This window comes from Chelonoidis abingdonii, chromosome 1, assembly GCF_003597395.2.
Source record: "Chelonoidis abingdonii isolate Lonesome George chromosome 1, CheloAbing_2.0, whole genome shotgun sequence".
NCBI classification, from domain to species: Eukaryota; Metazoa; Chordata; order Testudines; family Testudinidae; genus Chelonoidis; species Chelonoidis abingdonii.
Window position 1 is genome coordinate 354,556,209 of NC_133769.1, and position 24,967 is coordinate 354,581,175.

The 24,967-nt window shown below is 42.5% G+C and overlaps 1 protein-coding gene across 15 annotated transcripts in view; it reads left to right on the plus strand.

Moving 5' to 3' along the window:
• DLG2 (discs large MAGUK scaffold protein 2) overlaps window positions 1–24,967 on the plus strand; it is a 1,558,615-nt gene that overhangs the window by 1,473,588 nt on the left and 60,060 nt on the right. For all 15 annotated transcript variants that reach the window (XM_075061772.1, XM_075061757.1, XM_075061758.1 and 12 more), the window contains one exon: window positions 12,277–12,453. In XM_075061772.1, the coding sequence (XP_074917873.1) occupies window positions 12,277–12,453 (177 nt within the window). The remainder of the gene's footprint in view (window positions 1–12,276; window positions 12,454–24,967) is intronic.

Genomic DNA, 24,967 nt, shown 5'->3' on the forward strand with positions numbered 1-24,967 from the left:
TATGGCTGTTCTTACGTTCTTATTCCCGAGGATTTTTTTCTAAAAAAAATAAATATATCTTTTGTGAGTTATTTTTGAGCAGGTGGTTGCCCTAAATATCTTCTGAATTGAGAACTCTCATTCACTCTGCGACATAAGCATCATATACTATAGGTATATATCCTTTAAAACTAAACTGAAGAAAGGCTACCCACAGAACCCATAGCAATTCTGTTCTGTTACAGTCCAAAGGAGGTTACTGATCCAGACCCTTTGACAACACAATTAGCAGCCAGATGTGTGATAGCTCATTTTTTGAAGAGGACAGATCCCTGAACTTTAGTAGCCTGGAGAAAATAATTGTAGAAAATTCTTCCAATGGAAATATCAGATCAGGTCACATTTATAATGTCTGGTTATCATTTTTGGAATTTGAACAAAATAAATACACAGATAATGAGAAAAGGTTGATAAAACACAAATGGGTCTTTTAAAGATAACAAATACAGGTTGATTTCTTAATATTTGTATAGAAAATTCATGTATCTTAATAGTGATCAAAGTAAAAAGTAACTTGCAGACACATTGCAGATTGCTCCAAAATATAGAGAGCAGAAAAACAGTTCAGCTCCTGTTGCAATTTTTTCAACTCATGTTGCAATTTCAGTGCAAATTACACTACATATTTAAAGTAGCCTTGATTTGACATCCAGTTACTCATCAGTTCCATTCTGGAAATGGATAATCTCAAGTTGTTCTGTGCCAATAAACTTCTCTGTCAACCTCAAATCAAACACACTTAAAACTGGAGAGTTTCACCTCATTTTCACATCAAAATCAGGATGAACTGCAAATTTCACATTTTGATGCAAAACCATCTACTGACTCGTTAACTTGGAAAGAGGCCCAGTTTTGTTGAAATGAAACCTTGGAACAAACCTGGTCTAAGTTTTCAGTTTGTTATAAAACTCAAAATCCTCTGAATTTTGACTGGTTTGGGTTTTCAGTGTTTCATTTTTACACAACTCTAGGGGAAACGTATCCCTTAAAGATACCTATTCAGATGGTTGCACCATTCATTATGTTAGAATTTGATAGGAAACATAATCCATCCCATGTACAGGAAGTCTGTCCAGTAAAATAAAATTTGTGTGGGGTCTAGAAACTTAGTTGCTGAGTTTGGGGCTAGCTGAAAAACAGGATGGAAGCTCTGTCACTGAAATACTGGAAAGGCTAGTTTTAAGAACTCTTATGAAACAAATTAATCTTGTAAGGAAAAGCCTCAGAATAGTCAAAATCTACTACAGAAACACCCTGGACTTTGTAAAAATGCCAGATCTAAACATAAACTGCAGACTTCTCACCCAAAGTACATACTGCCTCCCATGTGAAAAGCCAAGCCTCATCCTCTGTGCCTGAAAACTTCTAGGAAAAACACTTGCCAAAACAGAGGATTTGAAAGCTGTTATGACATGGATGCCAAATTTGACGAACCATGTTCCTGAGTCATCAACCTTCAGTGGGAAGAGCGCAAAGACTCAAGCCCTATACTCTGATAGCAACTTCAAGTTCCTGGAAACCAAGAATGAGACCCCTAGTCTCACCACAGCTCCTTTAAACTCCATAAAAGGGCTGGTGTAGCACAAAAGGGCCCTTAAAAGTTCTGCATCCAGCCAGGGAAGAATTCGTCCAGGGCAGGCACAGTGGAAGATGAGCAGAAACCTTCCCCCTAAGGATCCCCTTGGAAACACTGCTGTAGGGGTCATGCCTAGGGTGGGTCTGGGTGCAGGGCCAGAGAGCACATAGCTGAGGAGATTCTGAGCAGCACAGAGAGGCTGTTGTATGTCTACACTGCAGTCGGGTGTGGTTGCAGCATGTGTAGCTATACCCGAGCTAGCTTTAATCTAGCTAACTCTGATATCGATAGCAGAGTGAAGCTGCCTGGGATCTGGGTAATTACTCAAGCAGCTATCCTGTGCTGAAGTCCTTGCTGCCACCGCTTCACTGCTGTCAATAGCCAAGCTAGCTAGATTAAAGCTGGCTTGGGTACGTCTACATGTGCTGCAATCACACACCCTGGTTGCAGTGTAGACATGCCCTTGGGCAGGCCTTCAGGACTGTCTGTGTTGCACCAAGGAATGCTTTAGCTCCCAGAATAGCCCAGGGCAATTGTCTTAGCCCTTGCTTTCCCTTCACTTTGAGTTCTGTACTAGGCCTCTTAGAGAGACAGCCCAGAATCTCTTTTCAAGCCTCACCCACTGACTCCAGCCTGTGTGCTACATAAAAAAAATAGGGAACCACTTAAGAGTAAACAACATAATCATCATTCTCCCTGCTGCTGACACCAGAAGTTTCCTGACCATTCCAGTCACTTGAGACTCGTACAGCCATTTTTCAGAAGTGTCCTTTAACATCACATGCCTCCATTTTTGAGTACCCCAGTTGAGACTTTTATTTCCAACACCCTCTGAGCCATCCCAAATAACTGAAGCCTGCCCCCCCACCCCCAAAAAACAACCTATCCCACTCTTTGAGACTGTAAAGAGAGAAGAGCCAGAGACTCCATGGTGTCTGCTAATGATTTTGCTATTGCTATTATCTGGAAGCTGCTCAGATACTATGGCAAAGGACAGCAGTTTAAAATCTTAAAATACACAGTGACACCTTGTGTAGGAATTTCAGACATACTGAAGAACCACAGCTCCGACTGAAATAAAAATGGAAGCACAGAACATTAGTGAACAGTTCTGAAAATGTCGTGTTAAAGTTTTGCAGTCTAGAAGAGTCTGTTGTATGGAGCTAATCTACAGAGTGTCCCCTTCAGATTCAAACTAACCTACCTCCATCACAAATGCTAAAACAATTATTTTCAGAATGGCTGATGTTCAGAATCATGACAGCATATTGCAAAATGAAAGGAATATTCCCCAAAGACAGACGCAAGACACATTTTTCATGATGTAAGCCCCAGAGAGAAAGTAATTCCTTTTTGTTAGATAATCCTTTCTGGAAACGAACCAATGCTGCTGTCTTCAAGCCTCTTTTTCATTGAAGTTAGTAGCAAAACTCTGCCAAAATCCCAATAAGAGCCAAGTGATACAGAATATATTTTCTGGGATGGACTGCCTGTGGAAAAATTGCTGAACAAGCTAAACAAAAATACTGCAGCAAACAAGAGAGACTCAGCTGTAAAAATGTAATAGGACCCAGCTTTGGACTTTAGACATTTTTGTAAGGGTGGTTTAATTCATGTGCTGTATTAAAATCTTTGGATTGTAACTTTAAACACTTAGTACCAAAGATGTAAAAATGCAGATTATTGTGAAGTTCCTACCTTCAGTGTGAAGTATGGAAGGTGACAGCCCAGGTTTGGGGAACATACTTTATTTAATCTCTGTTGTGATGTTACGTATGAAATCCTCCGTATTAATCTATGGGAAATTGCAGGTTCCATTTACTGGTTCAGGCCTGATTCTGCAAGTTGATCCCTTCAACTTGCAAAATTCCTTCAACCAGGGCCAGCTCCAGGAACCAGCTCAGAAAGCAAGTTGGGCTCTTCGGCGGCAATTGGGCAGCGGGTCCCTCAGTACCTCTCAGAGAGAAGGACCTGCCGCGGAAGAAGAAAGCGGCGTGGTGGAGCTGCCGCCAATTGCGGCTTTTTTTTTTTCCGCTGCTTGGGGCGGCAAAAACCCTGGAGCCAGCCCTGCCTTCAGCATAGGGAACTGTACAGTCACAGAATCCTGCTGACTCCAAGCCTCAGTTGTCAATGAGTTTGCAGTATCCTAAAAGAGCTCAAATAAAATTAGTTTTCCCCTCTTGATGGGAAACCCTATTGTCTCACCAAAGGCCTGATCCAAAGCCCTTTGAGGTCAATAGAAAAACTTTCAGTGACATCTCTGGGCTTTGGATCAAGCCTGGACGTGCCTGAGCCAAAAAAAAAAAAATTTCCTCGCGAGTTAAATTTTCCCAAAGTGCTGGCCTGTTCAGGTCTGGGCTAGTGGTTTTGGCCCCCTTCTAACTATATTGGGAACTAGTGCAAACTTAACCCTGCTAAAATACAAAAGAAGGATAAAAAGGAAAAAGAACAGCAGTTTATTAAACATCAGAAACCAATCCTGCAATGTAGCTGTTATTAAGTACCTGGAATTATAAAAAAAAAATGTGAACTGTCCACATTAGTGTGGTATAGACCCAAGAACCTTGATAATACGTACAAATGCTAGAACACATATGTGTTTCCGCAGGTGAAACTGATTTTCACCTATTTGGGACCTGAATTTTGGTGCAAAAACGTGGCATGTATCTAGAGCTGCTCCATTGGTGTCGCTGGGGTTATTCTGATGTAGCGAGAGAAGCAGGAGACTCTTGGACTTTCGAGGCCCCTATTTAATTAACATCTACCTCCCTCATCCTTATGCAAAGCACCCTCGAAGAGAAGAGTCTTTTATAAGAGCTCTCGCAGTTACATGTGGCTGGGTAATTATCAGGTTTGGTTGGGGGAATGGGGGTAGAGATTCTCAGTTCTAGTGGAAGCACAGGTCAAAATACACAAGAACTGCCACTGCCCAGATCTGCTCTCCCAATGAGACTTCTCTCTGTCCCTGAGGCTGAGAACCAGTGAAGGGAGGATGTATGTTTTTTTTGGGACAGCATTAGAGGCCAAGGATAGTGTGTCACTAGAGCAGCTCTGTGAAGGAGGTGGATAGGCAGCTCCAGCAAAGCAGGCAGGAAGGTCTGATGCTTACCACGTTCTCTCTTTCCTTCAGTACTCGGGAGAGGTTGGTCCAGGGGACTACTTTGTGGAAAGGAGAGAACAGGAAGAAGGGCTGAAAGTGGGGCTTGTGGGGAAGGAGATATTTGGGATTCATAGTGCAGAACAGTGGCAGCCCAGGCTTGGAGTCCTGAGGGATTAGCTTCACAGACACAACAATATTGCTGTGACAACAATATTGCTGTGACAGCTTTAGGAGGGAAAAGGTTATATTACTGGGTCACAACATTCAGATGTTTTTGTTGAAATGGCACTGAGGTTTAAGATATCCAAGTAAGATGTCTTGGAGCTCCTCCTCTCTGTCCTCTCCTCCTCGAATGTGACGTAGAGGCCTAACCCTGAATCACTGCTAGCTTCGGCGGCAGTCCTCTGATGTGCTGAGCAACCGCCACCACTCCCACGAATTTCAGTAGCAACTCTGAGCATTGAACACTCGCAGGGGTTGGAACTCTGCTGTAAGCATTTATTGCTATAGATGTTTTTAGTCACAGTTCTGTTGTGCTTTTTGTGATAGCTGTAACTTTACGTTTTGTTGGTTTTTTGGTCTCACGTTATGCAAATTGATCCTGCCAGGAGGGGGCAGCGTATCTAATAGAGTGCAGAAAAGAAAGGTAGGAAGCCTGACTCTATTCTGGCTCTGAATTGAATCACTGTGTATCTTTGGACAGATGTATAACTTCTCCATGCTTTGGACTCTCCCATCTTGTGAAAGGGGAGAACACTAATCTTCCTTACAAGGATAGTGTGTCTGAGGATTTGCTGTAGCAGACATTTGCAAAATGCTGCCAGATTCTCAGCTAGTGTCAATGGATATAGATCCATTGTCTACGGTAAAGCTACGCCCATTTACACCAGCAGAGAATTTGGCCTGTTAAGTGTTTTGTTATTTTATAGTTACATTGGTGGCAAAGAGGATTGGACTGGAAAGTTATCTGTATGTGGGCTCTCAGCCACAGCAAAAAGAAAATGAAACTATGGAGACACAAAGAAAGCAGTCACTCATCATTTCAAGCTTGCACAAATTCGCATACTGATGCTGACACTGGCATAATGGGTTTGATCTTGCCTAGGACGGTTTCAGACAAATAGTTCTAATTGCCTCCGTTTTTATATTTTTGTTATGGGATTACATCCATCCACCTTTGAGAGCAACCACCAACAAGAGAATTAGGTCACTGTGGTTAGTACACTAGCCTGGGACTCTGGAAACCTGGTTCAGTTTCTTGCTCTGTCATTGACTGAGACACTTGGGCCAGGTATGTAGTGTCTCTGTGCCGCAGTACCCTCATCTGTAAAATGGAGATAATAATGCTTCCCTACCTCACAGGCTGAATACATTACAGATTATGAGCTGCTACAATACCACAATGAAGAGGGCCCTATAAGTACATATCTAAGTACTTTAAATAGTTTGAGTTGACTCCCTTACATAGGACTAGGTGTGTCTGCTTTCGCCACTCAAATTTGTAGGGAGGTGGCTGAGAGTGCATCCTTGTGGACCTTCCAGTAGCCTGATGCAACCATGGGTCTCCCCAGAGCAGAAGCTCTCTCTCTCCCCCATCTCCACTGAGGCAGGCTCCAGTCAACCAGCTAGTTGTCCCTTCAGTCCATTACCATCCTTGGGAGTTTGGAGGAGCTTAAAACCCAAAATCGGCTCAAACAAAAAGCAAGCCCAACTCAATACTAGGCTGTCTTCCAACCTTGCTGTGGTGCATCCCTGCCCTTTTCTTCAGGCTTGGTTCCAAACAGTCTCTTGTTTGTTCTCGCTCTTAGAGTCTAACTGCTTCACCCCAATGCTGCTTCTAGCTAGCAGGCTCGTCCCTCGGCAGTTCTGCAGGCAAAGCTCCCTTCAGGAAAAGAGCAGAGTTCTGTCCTCCATGGCCAGTCAGCCCTGAACTGAGCCAGACTCTTTCCCTTTATCTCCCTTCCAGGCTGGCATTTGCTGCAGGCACATCAGGGAAGGGCTAGCTGGAGCCACAGGCTCTCCTTAATCCCTTCTGTGCTGGTGTGGGGCTTCTCTTGGCCCCATCACATACTTGGAGTAGAATATTTCTGTAGTACATGAGATTTTTCCAAACTGTATACAGCATTGTGTAGCAAACTCCAGGTTTTAATATGCAGATAAATACATGCCCAGGAGAAGAAATTAGATTTAAGGCAAGACATGCTCTCTCTTTTCAGTAAATATATGGAGATATACCTATCTCATAGAACTGGAAGGGACCCTGAAAGGTCATCAAGTCCAGCCCCCTGCCTTCACTAGCAGGACCAAGTACTGATTTTGCCCCAGGTCCCTAAGTGGTCCCCTTAAGGATTGAACTCATAACCCTGGGTTTAGCAGACCAATGCTCAAACCACTGAGCTATCCCTCCCCAAAATAAATACATATATAAATAAAGGGGGAGATGCTAAAGAAGGGGAAAGGACATTTTCCTCATAGCTAGATGGATAGGGATCAAGTGTTAAAAATGGATGGACCAGCAGACTGCTCAATACCAGCAACAACAACTGTTCCAGGAAATGGCCAGCCAGCAGCAGCAGTTAATCTGTGGTCTAAAGGCCCAACAGCAGTAGGTGGTACAACAGGTGGTCACCACCTGCTCCAGTAGGACCAGCCAGATTTGATCCAGCAGTGGCCCCCGTTCCCATCAGGCTTACAAAAATGGGGCCTGATGACCACACCCCAAGGCCTTCCTTAAAACCTTTCAGTGGGTAGCTACAGCAGCCTGGTGGCCCCTCAAACAATGGGCAGGTTTGCTAGCCCACTACTTAACCAGGACAGTGCAAAAAGTATATCGCTGTTTAGGCCCCGCCACAGCCTGAGTTTATGCGCAGGTCAACACAGCAACCCTTGATGCTCTGGACGTCTCATAGGAGACATTATGGCAACGTTTCCAGGCGTGGTATCTGCGGGGAGCGGGTTACCAAAAAGCTACAAGGTTTGTGTTGGAGATGGCTCATACCTGATCTTAAGACAGGAACCCAGGGGGCAAAGATGATTTCATTGGAACAGTTCACCAGATACTACCCCCTGGAGGAAAAGACTGGCCCCATATGCTGCCACATATCTGGATGACGTCATAATCTGTAGTTGAACCTGGAAAGACCACTTACAATATCCAACTGCCATAATCCCAGTTCCTCAGAGCAGCCAGTCTGAAGGCAGATCCTACTACATATTAATACACAGGGAGCCTTCGTGTGTCAGGCAGGGAGAGACATGCTCTGCTGGGGAGCATTCCAGTGTCTTCAGTCTTTGGGGCTCAGTTCTGTTCTGATTAACAGTATTTCACAGAAGGAAGGGAAGGATCCCCATGTCTCAGTGCGAACTTTGTGGGGGAATGGGCCTCTCCTGAGTTCCATTCCCCGTTTCCTTGTCTCAATGCACAATTTTACGTCAAGGCTATATCTACACTGCACGCCTTACAATGGCACATCTGTACCACTGCAGCCGCACCATTGTGAGGTGTGCTGTGTAGCCGCTCTTTATAAAACCACCTCCAACGAGGGGCAGTAGCTTTGTCGCCTGGAGCGCAGCTCCCACCAACGAAGTGCTGTCCACACTGGTGCTTTTTGTCGTTAAAATGTTTGTCATTCACAGGGATGTTTTTCATACCCTTGAGCAACAAAAGTTTTAACAATGGAAGTGCCACTGTAGACTTAGCCTAAGATCCGGTTACCATCAGCCTTCCTTCAGAATCTTCTGCATAGCACAGCCAGGGGCACACGCCTCCACCTGCCCATCTAGGTTTCATAACTGTGTTCCTTAGGCTGAAGAAGCTTGCAAAATGGTGATCGTTGTATAGTAGACTATCTGGAGAACGCTGCAGCATGCTTTCTGCTGGGAGCCTCACTGCTTGCAGTATGGAAGGTGTAACCCTGTGACTGCTCTGAGTGAAACCGAGTCACTTGGACTTTCCTTAACACAGATAAAGGCTATCCCCAGTGAAAAAATGTAGCTTATTATCTTGCCCTTCCCTCCTTTGCTGAACTGAAATAATCCTTGGGCTTTTTAGGAAGCTAAAAAAATATACGTTTTGTGCCACTCTGGTGACACTCAGCTAATGCTACTGTTTTTATTTTGTTTTATATACGCTCTCAGCTGTAGTCAGATTCTGAGTACTCTGTGTTGGTGCCATTCATCAGGTAGAGATTTATAAATGAATAGCTTGTGAGTCTTTCAACTCACTAGCTCTAGGCAGGGCTTGCAATTGTACAGGGGGATATTAAAAGTAAAGGAAAAGGTGGAGAAGATTGCAGTTGTTCGTTACAACAAAACTTTTCTAATGTTACAGTGCCATCTATGAACTATGTTGTGATCCTAGAATAATGCTGGCTGTAAAAGTGAAGGAGACCAAAAGTAGTTGGACATGGTTTCCTTTTATTAGCTGGATAATAAAAATGGCAAAGTTCTGTGGCCACAGTGATGTTTTACATTCTTAGTTCACAAGTACATCACAAGGTTCTACTGATGTCACACGTGACAGGAGAACTCCCTAAAAATCCTGCTGCAAGAGCCTTCTCCTCTGCACTCCTGTCATTTGGAAGGGTCTTCTTGCATCTTGCAATATTTTCTTTGTTTCCTTTTCTTTGCAAATCATATTTAAAAACATCTCTTCCCCTCAACTTTTCACTATATCCCTTTTTCTGTTTGTTTGTTTTTTATTAAGATTCTGTATCACTTTAGGATACATTTGTGTGAAAGATGCTATGCCACATACAGTATATTATTTTTGTTTATTAATTGAATTTATGCATAATGTATAGAGTACTCAAAAGTGTTGGGCATTGTATAGACATTAGGTAAGCGAAGTCCCTGCCCCAAAGAGCTTACCATCTAAGTGCAGGTAATATACTTAAGCTGTTTGGAGCAGGAACTGTGTTTTTGTTCTGTTTGTGCAGCACCTGGGCCATGACTTGGGCTCCTCATATCATACAAATAAATAATAACAAACAACAGGAACTACATTTTAGGCCTCAATCTCACAAATCCTTAAGCATGTGCGTAACTTTATAAACATGAATAATCCTACTGACGTGACCGTTAGTTCCATCTGTTCACGTGAGTTAATTGCACATATTTAATAGTTTGCTGAATCAAGACCACAATTTGTGTTTTTAGCTCTCCCAGACTATCAGTTCATGCAAACGGTGTTTTCTGCTAGGTGGATGAAAGTTTTCAGTGTAACTGGAGCCTTGATCAGAACTACAATATGACTCTTCCTCTGGCACGTGTAGGGAAAAGGGATTCAAATCAGCACATACATTATTTTCCTTCGGGAATCAACATTTGCAGTGCACAGTAGCCAAGAACTGTTTCAGTCAATAAAATAAGCTCTTGATAATTCTCTTGTTTCAGATCTCTAATCTCACTTTAATTAGTGTTGTACCCAACAGTGCCAATCAATGTAAGTCAGCAGCAAACATTACCAGCTGCATTCATCATTAGCATCAACCAGCATGATAATCTGCAGTTTTAGACTAATGCATGAGCCCGTGGGACTCTATCTGTTCAGAAACAAAGACCTCTTTTCCTTCCACCGTTTAGCTTTTGAAACCTATCATTCCTTCTGCCTCAGAACTTTCGAAAGATGAAGCATTTCCATGACTTCCATTGTAATTTGTTTCACTTCTGGAGTAAGAGTATCTTGCTCATTCTCTGCTTTGCAGAAAATGATGTCATGTGTTTGGAGATAATTAACTGTGGCTGGATTCAGAATCTACTGTATGTAACCAATATCTGGCCTTGTTGCCAGCTCTGTGGACAGGTCTATAAGGCTGTTACTGCCTTTCATATCAATGTACATTATTATTTAATGGACTTGCTCACAAAATGCTTTTGTTTAATGCATGTGAGCCCTCATGGCATTTAGTAAAAGTCAGAGCTTCGCTTCCATCTTTTAAAGCCAATTATAAACAAGTTATTGGTTTAAAACTGGTCAGTGAGGGCACTGCCACATCTCCAGATGTGGTTTTCCATTAATTTCTCAAGGAAAACAAGACTTCACTCATTTCTTAGCTATCAGAATATGCTGTTGGGATTGATGTAGCTCTTGATTGTAGGCTTATACTGCAGAGCAGCAGATAACCCACTACTGGCAAGGGCCCTTTAAAGACCATATCTTTAATTAATTTGTTACATTCCAATTGCTGACTTAAGCTTTTAAGGGGTTTCTGTATCTTCACTGGGCATTTGCTTCTGCAGTAAAAGGATGTAAGTGTTATCCATGCTCCAAGTGCATTGAAAAAGGAAGACGCAGGTGAAATCAGCCCCACAGATCGCATAAAGTTTAGTGAAATAATGGCAGATCTTTTATTGTCTTTACCCATCTAAGGTGAGTGACTGGAGCGGCTGCACTGCATAAAAGAACCCTCTCCAGTAGTCACTTTTCTAAAGATGCACGATGCACATCTATAGTCTCCCTAAGAGAAGATACTATTTTAATCTATTTTTCCTGCTTACATAATTTCATCCAGAATGAGTGCTTGCAGCTATGAAATGATTGTGGTTATAGAGATACAACCTAAAGCAACACAGTAATAACTGTGACAACTCATTTAAAAACATGCTTTTCATTAAAGGACGTAACCGAGAGTGTTTTAAATCTACTCATAATGCTTCTATAACCATTCTATGCAATTGCGCTACAATGGGCAACAATTAATTGTATTAAATCCTTCATATGGAAATGTTTACTAATAAAGATGTTCAAACCTTTTTCCCTAACAATAGGGGGTACAAATCAGTACATACCCTTTGGGACCACACTAAACTAGGAATTCTGCATTTAGGAGTTATAATCATATTTTTTTTTCCACAGGACAAGAAATGTTAATTCCAGTTTATTGGGTTCTTAAAACTATATTTTACTAGGAGAAATCTTTCCTATTCGTTTTCCACTGGGAAAAACTGAGGGCAAGACCCTATAACTGGATTCATAGAGACAGACCTCTGCACTTACATGGAGCCTCGTGGAGGTCAAGGAGGCTACATGCAGATACAAATACCCTACCCGCACACATCCAGTTATAGGATCTGGCCTAAGGATACATAATCTGGCTTCACTTCTAACTAATGGCAAAACTCGTATTGATTTCAGTGGAACTAGAATTTGACTGTAAAAAAATTTAGCATTTTCTTTCTAGTTAGTTGTCATACTGTCCTCATTACGTCTTTCATTGTGTGCAGATACAACGGTATGTTTTGTAGGAAGATAAGAAGGGGGCACCATTACAGTCATAAATTGTCACAGACATGAGTCTAAACGTTACAAGTGAGAGATTTTTGTAAACAAATGCATGATACTACATATATTTTATCTGCTAAGCTCTGAAACTCTCCAATTAATGCATAAACATTATGAAAGAAAATAGGAAATAAGGTAGTTTAAATTACGAAGAGGTAATTCTTATGATCCCTATTGAAAGGAATAAGAGGGGCGTAAACTACAAGAAGTTGTTCAGTAGTAAATGCTGTCAAGACTGGTATAATTGCCTGTTTTCATACCCTTATTTTGCTTCCCCAGAGCTATGTTTGACTATGACAAAAGCAAGGACAGTGGCCTCCCAAGTCAAGGACTCAGTTTCAAATTAGGAGACATCCTCCACGTTATCAACGCCTCTGATGATGAGTGGTGGCAGGCGAGGAGGGTCACTCAGGAAGGAGACAGTGAGGAGATGGGAGTTATACCCAGCAAAAGGAGGTATGTATAATTGCTGCTTTACTACTTCACTTGGCACAAATGTGCAAAGGTTTGAGTTTTATTCCAAAACCAATGTGCACTAATCTAAAAAAATGTAGGAGAGGGTGCAAAGAAGAGCCATAAAAATTATTCAAGGGCTGGGAAAAGTGTCTTAAAGAACTCAGTCTGTTCAGCTTATCAAAAAGATCAAGAGGTGACTTGATTATGTCGTATACTTACCTTTTGGGGAGAACATACCAGGTAGTAAAAATCTCTGGCAGAGAAAGGTATAACCAGAACCAGGGGCTGGATGTTAAAGCCAGACAAATTGAAATTAGCTAAATCTCTAAAAAAAAATCTCAAAGTTAGCGGTGCTGGACTAATGGGGAAATGTACCATCCGATTTTACTGATATTTGTTACTGTCTATGCTGTCTGATGGGTTGCCTTAGTGAAGTAGTTGTTGGTTTCATCAAATATCAAAACTGCCACTGAAACTGATATTAGTTGGTATCTTTGTTGATAATTTCAGTAGAGAGGTCAAAAACTGAAGTGGCATGAAGGAGAATGAATTCTGTCCAACCAAACCAAATTTCTCCTTTGGAATATTACTTCTAGGCCAGTTACAAACATTCTATCTAAGGTTTCAGTTCTAAAGTTAATAAAAATGGTTGCACAAATTTGTTACAATGAGATCAATTGGATTGCGGATCGCTGGCAGAGCACCTGGTATTTGTTCCACGGAGGACTGGCTGATCACAGGATACTACCCCTGCTCATTGGTTTTGCCATGTTAAACAATGGAGACTTCAGAATGCCCTCAGATATCACATTGACATGGGCCTTGGTAGGTATCTAGATACTGAAAAAATATAGATAAAACACTTTCCTAATGTTAATTTTCCATCTCAGCTGTTGCTATAATTGCCATAGGGATTTTTATGGGATTATGAATGCATGAGTGCTGGTCCGTACAATCGTGAATGGAAGCAGGTGGAATTCATAAGACAGTCTCTCTCTTAAGACGTGGTCCATAGTATAAAAAGGTATGAACCCTTGAACTTTATGATATACAGAGTAAGGAAGTGGGGAAACGACAAAACAACTGATTAAATGGTGAAGTTAGACATGTGTAGGTGTGTATGCGTGTGTGATCTTTTTCTGTAGGTGGGAGAGGATGCGTGGGCCTAAGATTTATTGACCTACTTGCAAAAGAGTGTTTTCAGGAGGGACAAATATGTGGAGACATGCTGGACCCATTCAGGGACCCGGCAGCAAGGCATATGGGGCAGCATGAAGAAAGATATGGAGACAGAAGTGGGAGAAAGATGTGGTTTGTTCTACAACTTAGGCAGAGTAGAGAGGGATGCAAAATGAGATAAGAGCAGAGAGGTAAGCAGGAAATAGGTTGCATAGAGTCTTGAAACATGGAGCTTGAATTTTTAATGATGCAGGTATAGTTACAGTGGTCTCTACCTCTCATGCCATTGCATCAGCAGTGAATTGGAGAAGCCTGGGGAGGGGGGATGGAGTCTACCTGTTCCAGTGGTTCCAAATTGAGATCACATTTTTCTCTCCAATAATTGTTACTCCCAACAAATTCGAGGAGTATAAACAAACAGAACAAAAAGCTAGATAATGTCATCTAAATGCTATTCAGCTTATTCTGGCAAGGCCTTTCTTCATTATGGTGGGGCTAGGCCCTTTTCCCATAACAGAGAAGTTTTTCTCCAGCAAATCCTTCCCTGAAATTTGAGCAGCCAATGTTAATGCCATACCATTCAAGGTTAATTCAGTGTTTCTAATATAAATACTGTTGTTCATAAATCTAACACTGACTAGATCCTCCCAGGAGCTGGGGTATGTTTTTCCCCATTTAAAAAGTCCTTTCCCCGGTCCCACTTTAAAAACGTATTGAAGTAATGCATTTGTTTTTGCAGTTATTTAGCTCAGCAAGGATCCATTTGTACAAGATAGATTTTTTTTCAAGTTGTGTCTTAAAAATGAATGCAAGTTCATACTATGGAAACAGTCGCTTTTTTTCCAGAGTCATTGAGCCTGATTGGCATTGTCCTGCATGTTATGTAGTCACTTACACAAGAGCAAAGGTAAAATGCAACCAAAATCAGAATACAAGGTGGTGTGCAGAAGAGAATCAGCTAATTATATCTAGCATATAAATTCAAATTTAGAGTAAAATCTCTTCTGAAAAGTGTTTACTGAGCATAGGAGACCTGATTCAAAATCCAGTGAAGTCAATGGGAGTCTTTCCATTGACTTCAACTGGCTTTATATTGAGTAGCCACTTTATAAAATTAAATATTGGTTGTTTAAATTTAAAACTGAAAAAAACAATCATAACAATATGAACCAATCACTAGCCAAGTTTCCTCTTGTTGTATAATGATATTATTTATGTACAAATTGCAATACACATACAAAAAACAAGCCACACGCACTTAAAATCTAACAGCAACATCTTTCCTATGTGCTAGATGATGGTATTACAGAGGGAAGGAGATCAGTGGCAGCTATGTGTTAGATCCTGAGCCATTTTGCTGGTTTGCAGAGTTATATGGTTCCATCGGGTAGGGGAAGAATGTATTCTGGGGCTGTTTTGTGCAGCCATATGGAAATTTTATGAATATCCTCTAGTTTATAAACATTTCAGGCACCCAGGCAAGAAACCATAAAGAAGTGACGAATAGCACCTTATAGACTATCAGACGTTTTGGAGCATGAGCTTTCGTGGGTGAATACCCACTTCATCGGATGCATGTAGTGGAAATTTCCAGGGGCAGGTATATATATGCAAGCAAGCTAGAGATAACGGGGTTAGTTCAATCAGGGAGGATGAGTCTCTGTTCTAGCAGTGGAGGTGTGAAAACCAAGGGAGAAGAAACTGGTTTTGTAGTTGGCAAGCCATTCACAGTCTTCGTTTAATCCTGAGCTGATGGTGTCAAATCTGCAGATGAACTGAAGCTCAGCAGTTTCTCTTTGAAGTCTGTCCTGAAGTTTTTTGTGCAAGATGGCCACCTTAAGTATCTGCTATTGTGTGGCCTAGGAGGCGTTAATGCCTCTCCTACAGGTTGTTGTATATTGCCATTCCTAATATTCAATTTGTGCCATTTTATCTTTTCTGTAGAGACTGTTTCTGCAGTTTGGCCAATGTACTTAAGCAGGTGAGGGGCATTGGCTGGCATTATGAGTATATTGGGATATTCATGGTGGATGGCAAGCTGTGAATAACCGTGATGGTCGTGTGAGCTGATTCTGGTTAGTGTCCTGTGAATGGTGTCGATGGTGAGATATGTGCGCAGAGGTTGGCATCGAGGTTTGTTGCATGATTGTGTTCCTGATTGCTAGATGTTATAGGTGGTTGCGGGTGTGCTATTACTTTGGTGAGCTCTGGCCCTCCGGCTTCCCCCCGCAGGGACAGGGAGCAGAAGCAGCCGTGCGCACAGGGTGTGGCGCATAATGGCCCCACTCTTGGGGGCACGGCAAGCCGCGGGGTCTGCGCTTCCCGGGACGGCCCGAGCGCCAACAATCTGTGCGGCCCCTCCCCCCCCTTTCCCCTCTCCTGAGTCATGCCGCCGCTGCGCAGCACTCTGTGGGCTGGGGCTGCGGCGCTCCCACAGGGCAGTGTTTGGGCTCCATTAGGGAGGCAGAAACAACTCCCATCTCAACTGGAGCTGCTGCCGCCGCCATTGCGCGCAGCGGGCTCTGAGGGGCGGGCGGGCTTCCCTCGGGGCAGGTGTGTCTGTGCTGCTGCGTGGGCCTCATGGTTAGGGGGTCCAGGGCGCGGGGGTTGATTAAGGGGTGGGCAGTCAGGGACAGGTGGGTTGGTATGCGAGGAGGTGGGTGGTTAGGAGCGGGATCTTCTGGAGGCGGCAACTCAGGCAGCAGAGGGGTTGGATGGTGGCATGGAGTCCTAGGATTTTGTCAGGCGGCGGGGTGGGTAGAATAGGGGTCAGTGGCAGTCAGGAGACTGGGGAGCAAGGAGAGTCCTGGGGAGGCAGTAGGGATGGGGGGGTCGTTGGAGGGGTGGTCAATGGGGACAAGAGCTGGGGTGGGGATGGATGGGTGGGAGGTTTGGGGGTCTGGTCAGGGACAGGTAGTGGTTTGAATGGGCATGGGAGGTCCCGGGTTATGCTGGGTTGGGGGTGTGGGATAGGGTCAGGGCAGTTCAGGGATAGGTAGGGGGTAGGCTCCTAATCGTGGGTGGGACGAAGGAACAGGGAGGCTTAGGATGAGGGGGGGTGGTGGTCGCTTGGCGGGGCAGTTGGGGGCAGGGGTTCAGAAGGGTGTATGTCATGGGAGACTGAAAGGAGCAGGGGGTGGAGTTCTTAGGGGATCAGTCACCAGGCCCTCTGCCCCTGAAGCCCTGACCCCCCCCACACAACACAGTGCCGTCTGCCCAGACACTACTCAGGCCGCCTTCCAGAGCCCTGTACCTCCCGCATTACACACCCGAGTCCTCTCTTGACTCCATCTCCCCCTCACCCCCCAACAACTCTAGCCCTGACTCTGGCACCCCCACACATACCCAGGCTCCCCTCTGCCCTGACACCTGCACCCCACCACATACCCAGCCCTCTGCCCCCAGCCCTCTGGGTCCCGGCCGCTGGCCCCACACGGCCTGCTGCTGCTCTGGGGTTCTGGCTGCCGGACCGTTGCCAGCCAGGGTCCTGGCCGCAGGCCTCGCTCAGCCCGCTGCCAGCTTAGGTGAACAGAACCCCAGACCAGCAGCGGGCTGAGCGGGCCGGCAGCATAAGATCAACATTTTACTTTCATTTTAATGAAGCTTCTTAAACATTTTGAAAACCTTGTTTATTTTACAATACAACACTAGTTTAGTTATATAATATATAGGCTGAGACCTTCTAAAAAGCATTAAAATGTATTACCTGCACGCAAAACCTTAAATTAGAGTGAATAAATGAAGACTTGACACACCACTTCTGAAAGTTTGCTGACCCCTGATCTAGATTGACCTCCTGTACAATTAATACATTAATTATAACTGAAAACAATAGAAAATATTGTTTTCTTGAAACCATTGACCTCTTCCATAATAGTTCTTTACTCCAGTATATACTCTGGGAGCAATTAATATAATTAAGTTCTTACTTAGGGATACGTCTATGAAAATCACTTTTCCAAGTGCCTGATTTTACCATTTTTTCCATATTTTTTGGAATGGAGCCATTCAAACAGGCACATTAAAGCATGAGCAGATAAGAGAAATTTCTGATGCTAAATCAAGACTCAGTTTCTTTTCCCTTTTATTTTATAATGGATGTGGTAGACCAGAAGAGGTCGTAATTTATAGCTACCAGGGAATTGCTGCCCATTACTCACTCTGGGATGGTGTGTCGTTTCCAGCCCTTAACTGTCAATCAATTACATGGAGCTTGAAAGCAATTTGTCATTAGATTTAATCGTGATCACTTCCATGTGGGTTTGCTATTTTGTTTACAGCTGGGAAGCCCTCCTTTAGGAGTGAATTTGGATGCTATAGCACTGTGTCACAGAGACATGCAGTTTCATTCTGTATTGAACAAGCAGAGTACCACGGTCCTAGGCCACCTATGTCCCTCTCAGTAAGGGCTCAATCCTGTGAATTGGTTAGAGTTTTTAACTGCTATTGACTCCAGTAGGAATCGAGGTGAGAGTGATCAATGCCTCGCAGAATTGGAATCTCACTGATCATGGCTTTGGCTCTTGAGGAAGCAGTTCACTCACTCTTAAAGGCAAAACTGCTCCTGTTTTGGCCAGAGGTCCAATAATTCTTTTACGTACCAAGTTCTGGTCACCATGAAGATGTGTGTTTCTAATTACAGTTGTAATGTACCCTCATGCCGGGTGGGTGAGCAGCGTGGCCCTCTTGCTGTGAAGTGATGTCACTTTGACACTGATGACATTACGTTTAGTGAAAGAGACCATGAACCAGTTTTTAGCCTGCTGGTATAACCATCAGACAGGAAATATTATTTTTTAACACGTAAGAATTAAACACTGTGTGCCAACTTCCACACTGCTTTACAACCACCACAAAACTGTCAAAGTCAATCCTAAACAAGAGAGTAGAGTAACATCAGTAGACAGACATTACATGATTGTGTATCTCAGACTCCAGAGCCAATGCAGTGCCATGAGGTGTCAATCAGCCCAGAATTTGGCATGAGAGTATGTTTAAAATATTAAATTTTAAAGTTTGTTGGAATTCAGGTTATAATCTCTCTCACGCAACTAGTGCCACAGATTACTTTATTTTATGTGGAAGTGGTCATCTCTAGAATTAGATTTAGAAATGCCAGTTGGAATGAATCTTCTGCACATCACTGTTTGATAATGAGAAGTGCCTCTCACCTTGTGAACTCTCATGCTGGTGGGATAAGTAAAACGGATGCAGCTTTCTATTAAGGTCAATAGCCATAATTAGAGAAGTATAAAGAAGCCACTCAATGCTGGTGTTTCAGGGAACTCTAATTTACTCTAGATACAGGTCACTGGAGGTAGGAACACCCCACCTTATGAATGTCAATGCATATATACCTGCCCTTATCTTTTTCTGCACTCACTGTCTGAGTAAGAGTTGCGTGAATTCACTCTAAGGACTCAAAACAGCAATGAATTGAGTGCCCTTAATTTAATGCAGATCATATCATCGTAATCTAGCCCTGTATTGTCACCAAACCCACTGCTGCTGCCTCTGAAATCAAGGAGAGTTTTGCTTGTTACTTCAACAGAAGCAGGGTTAATTTACCCTAAAACTTGTTTTGTCTTAAACGTATCCAGTCACAAAACCGTCTATCAGATTTGGAGTCATTCTGAGAATACTATTATCAAATATATGGGGGTGGGTCTATGCAAATTATATCTATATTTTACAGAACAAATGTTTAAAGTGATATCAGTCTGTCATGCTGTTTTCAACTGTACAAAGCTTGAAGGGCACAATTATTTTTTTCTTCTTAGATTCTACAGGGCAAAAGATGAAAAAAGACCACAAAAAAGTCTTTCATAAACATTTTTCAAGGACAGGGAACCAGAGGTTTGCCAATTGCAAAAATCCTTCTGGGTAAAAAGACATCTTAAATGTGTTATTCCGCCCGACTTGTCAGAAGGACATGTTTATCCACTCAACTGGGTTTTACTTATGTTTCTCTTCTAAATTAGCTCCCTTTTTAAAAATCCCTCAAGATTTTAATCCCAGAATGATAAAGCTTTTTAAAATAACATAGTCTTGTTAGCTTTATCTGAAGTGAGTTACTTGAGCACAGTTGCTAATCTAATGGGAAAAGATAAATATAGACTAAAATTGATATGCATGTGTGTATTCCCCTCTCTTCATTCTTTTGGAAGCAGGAGAAACATCATCACAGTAGGAATAAGGATGTACTGTGAGTCCAGGAAAGCACTAACCACAAGCTTCACTGAAAGTGGCTTTGCTTGCAGGAGACATTTTTATGTAAGATGAACTTTATTAATATTTTTCAATTTAAAATAAGAATTAGCTTTCACAAAGGCCATTAACCACCAAGCTAGCTTCATGGGAGTGTGGCAAGTCAATTATTTTTGTAACAGCTCATGAAGTCTTAATCTTTAAACAGGTTAAAAGGATTTTTTCCTCCCCAATCTTACAATAGCACATTTTTCCATAAGAGTAACTATACCACTTTTCTCGGACAATAAACCGGTGCTGAGCTGCCATCAATTGGCAAAATTCTGATTATGAAGACCTGAATTCTTCAGAGAGAGAACAAGTTTTTTCCTAGTGCATTTACACATGTTGTTTCAATAAAAAGCCAATTAATGAGTTCTAACATTGCTCAAAAATCAGTTGGAGAATGGACATTTGTGGTCAAAATCAGACTTTGCATGAATGCTTATAACAAGCATGGAAGTCTCTGGGCCAGACTGAGCAAGGATGTAAGTCATGGAGAAGTTGTGTACTGGGTGTGGTAAATTGATCTGAAAATGGGTGGAAATGGTAAAATATGTTTGCACTGATCTGGCATTCAGTGGATGGGCAAAACTCACGTGCCAACAGAAAAGAAAGTCATTTTCCTGCTTCCTTACTCTAACAGAAGGGTGAAAGATAAAACAAGTTTTGTCAAACACACATTTTATTTTGCATTCTACTATTTAGTAACTTTTCTTACTACATTTTCTGTCGTTATGCTCATTCTGCAAACCAGCCGAATGCTAAATCAATATAAATTTAGCAACTCCAACCACTTGTAAATTACATGTTGGGGTGGGAAACCCCAAGTACACTTTCATTTACATCACAGATGAATATGACTATGAAAATGTAAAGAATGTCTTGCCTGTTATTTTACATCTCCAATAAGAAAACTAATCTGTGGTGTTATAAATTTGTTAGTAAACTTTTCAGTAATCCATTAACCATCCACTTACAGCATATTACATTCTTCTGCTTCTTCTGTTTGGCTTAAAAACAGCAATGTTAGATGCCCAAGTCTAGATTAATGATCCAATTCATTGCTTCAGGTGATGCGGAGTGAACGGCAGTGATTCCACCATCACGTAATTACTTGGGCCATTGATTTGACAAGGCGTTCCATAGTTTGAAGTCCATTTGCTCAGTCACAAATAAGATTGTATCTCAGACCCCATTTACTGGAGAAGGTAGGCACGCCTGCCATGCGATGTGCAACTGCGATTCAAAGTGGGCCATATTTTTTGTGGGTCCTTTATATTGTGTTTTTTCAGGATGTTGGTGTCCTTCCACCTTGCTCACCACTGATCTTCAGGGAGAAACCCTGAATCTTTGAGCTCTTGCATTGCCAGCCTAAAAGATTTTCTGGATTTGAGTCAGAATCTCAGTATATTATTTAGGTCTTTGTGTATTGGAAGATTCATGTTCACTCAAACATGATGGAGCCTCCAAAGAATTCTGATATTGCAATGAACTTGGGGTGGGTAGATGTGCACCAGTACGGGAAGCCATGGTTGTGATATGTGTTTTATCGTGCCCATCTTAATCTGCATGACACTCTTAAATTGACAGTCAACAAGCAATGTGTGTGAGCGATGTGTCCAGATGAGTGAGCAGTATTTTGCAGTTCAGGAGATAAGAGTCAGTGACAAGGTCTGTAAAGTTTTTGCATTAGTTTCCAGGTCATTCCTGCCAGTTTCTGGATGAAATTCACATGTATTTTAATTCTGTCATGAATTTTTTTCAAGTGCTGTTCATATTTCAGGGTGGGATCATGTTTTATCTGCAAGCCACAGAAGTCCATGTGCTGTTCCTGCCTAACCATTTGATTGTTTAGATGAAATGCTGACACAATAAGCCGAATGATGTTTGGGTTTAGCCGTCAGTATAATAAATATTATTCCATTTTAAAATGGTTTTAAGGTTCCATCCTTAGTCAGGATTTGTTCTGTGTAGGTAAATCCTGTGCCTGTATGGTCAAAGCAATGTCATCACCATCAATTTCTGTTATAATGTTCAGTTCAGACCTCTGATGTGGATATTAAGCAGGGTTAGTGCTAAGACTGATCCTCGTGGTAGGCCATCATTGAGAGTGCATGGCCTGCTGACCTGGTTGCTCAGGAAAACACAAAAGGTTGGTCAGAATGTCCTGGAAGAATTTTATCAGTGCATGGGATAATTTTGCTTGCTTTCAGGAGGAGGCCATTCCTCCACATCGTGTCATAGGCAGAAGATAAGACTAAGAAAGCTGCACCAGACTTGAGTTTTCACTGGAATGCAGCCTCAGTGTGTGTTGTCAAAGCTAATACTTGGTCATTGTAGCTATGGCTTGATTGGAAATCCATTTGTTTGTCCGGTAACATGGCTTCTAAAGTTCTACAAGTGGCATAATCCTTGTCAGTAATACATTCATATGAGGTGAATCTGCATATAGTTTCTTTGTGTTTCCAGTTTATCCCAAAGAGTTAGGGTAAAATTTTCAAAAGTGCCTATGTACCATTTTCAGAAGCAATTTAGATACTAAGTTTTCATTGATAGTCAATAGATTTCAAAACTGTCCTTTTTGAGATTTATTATGAGCAACTTTTTTATGCTCATAATTCACTTGGACACGTTTGAAAATTTTGCTTGTAGGCCCTTTTTCATTTGCAAGCACATAGAATCAGCTTCTGCTTTCAGCTACATCAGTATAAACCTGGATAACTCCACTGTACCATTATTCAGGATTTACTCCACTGTGACTGAAGCAGAGTTTGTCTCATAAGGCCACAAATGCTGGCTCTTCAGATCAAGCAATGCCAAACCACTAAGCTACTCATTCTGTTTTATAAATAGAACCCAGAAACCCACTTATTTGATATTACTAGGATTTAAATGCACTCAGTACAATTTTTGAAAGCTCCAAATTCAGTTAGGAGGCTAAGCCTCATTTGCAAAAGTGACTTAGGAGCCTAAATCTCACTGAAAATCAATGGTGCTAAGTACCCAAGTGTCTGTCACTTTTGAAAATGGACTTAAGTTCTGAAGTCACTTTGGTGACTGATAATTTTACCTATAGCCTCATTCATAAATAGGCCCAAATCTGTTGAAGTCAGTTGGACTGTGTCTAGTTATGCCAGGCTAGAAATTGGTCCAAGCATAGTGATAGTGTAACACTGATAGACTCTGGTCATTGGTGGGCAGGATCAAACCGGGTACCTCTGGGGCATAGGGCATGAGCTAAAAGCTACCTGGCTGTTAGCTAAGGCTGTAGAACAGACTCATTTTATCTCTCTAAGTGGTCTCGGTGCCACTAGATGGGACAGAACACCACACCCAGAAAGTGTGTGGGTTACAATAGCTCTGTGTTTCATTAGTGTGGTAATATATGGATCTCGCTTCTGCTGAATTTCCATGCACGTCCGAGTTGAAGGATCCCAGTTGAATAATTGACAGGAATGAATTCAAGTAGGTGAGATTTTAAAAACCCAAATGTAAATTGTAATTCTTTATCAACCTACTTAGCCTAATCTGGTAGCCCAGATTCCAAAGCCATATATATGCTATTGTTTAGCATTAGCAGGAAATCCCAACTTCTAGTTCTGAGAGGCAAATCTCCTTCCCCTGTCCTTGTTCTGTGTGTTCAAAGTTGTTATCTGGAGAAACCCATAGAGACATAAGAGGAAATATGTTTTGTGACTAGCTCTACAAATCAGGCTGTGTGCCTGGAACTAAGCGGAGTGGGAACGAGTGATATTTGCAAGACTTAAATGGGTCATTCAAGGGGACACAGGATCTGTGGCTACATGGTTGTAGTGGGCCAGAACTGCTACATGTGGAGCATGGAAAGGCAGTGGCCTCTGAGCTGGAGTAGCAGCTGCAGATTGACTGTGTTGCAGTCCCACCCCATGCAAGTTATGGGGGTTGAATAGCCACTACCACACGTATCTCCATGGACAAAGCCCAAGTAATTTGGCTTTGTACAGAAGAGGTGAATTTAAAGTTTGAAAAACTGTTTTAAATCAACCTGTTGAAAATCAGTTCCTTGTTTATTCACCTGCCAAAACTGGAGTTGAGAGTATTGTGCTTTCCCTGTTGATGAGTTGCTAACATCTAAAGCAGTGTAAAGAATGTCAGTTTATACATTATTTAGGTGTTTGTCATGTCAGCCTTTGCAACAGAGTCACAAAACATTGATTTCCAGTGGTATTTGTAAATGAAAAGGCTTTAAATTCATACATATATATATATAAATTTATCGCATTAAAAAGTTAAAAAGACATTAAAGTTGCAATATCAAGCACTCACAAGTTAGGAAATGCCAAAGTTAAGGTTGCAAATAAAACCCTAATTTGGCCTTCTTATGTATATACATTATGATTAAGGCTACGATTTAATCATGGGTATTTTTAGTAAAAGTCATGGACAGGTCCTGGGCAAGAAAACAAACAATCATAGCCCATGACCTGTCCAGGACTTATATGATAAATACCGCTGATTTAATCTTTTTTGGGGGGGGGAGGTCTGCAGGGGGAGGAGTCTGGAGCACCACCTGCACCACCTGTGGGGGGGGGGCCTGCAGCACCAGCTGCCAGGGGGAGGAGAACTTTGGGGGTCCTATGGCTGCCCTAGCTACTGCTGGGAGGAGTCCTGAGAGGTCAGTGGCCACTCTGGCCATCCCCGGGGTCAGCTGCTCAGAGCAGTGGCTGGTGCGGCTGTCTGCGGAGCCACCCGAGTGAATGCCTGCAGAGCTGCTCCAGCAGCGGCTGGTGTGGCTCTCCCTGGGTTCACCTGAGCAGCTGGCCCCAGAGCCAGCTGCTTGGGCAGCCCTGGGGTCAGCCATGCTGGCTGCTACCAAAGTCACAGAATCCGTGACTTCTGCGACCACCATGTATGACGATGCGGTTCTGGCAGGACCCAACTGAGAGTGCCAAATCAGGACCAATTGCTCAAACAGGGCAGTCACAGCCCTAGGCTGGGGTTTTTTCACCTCTAAGGCAAACCAAACCAGCCAGACAAAAATGACTTCGGTTTCACCCCACTGGCTAACCACAAGCCACACAAGCAATTTCCTTAGACACTCCAGTCT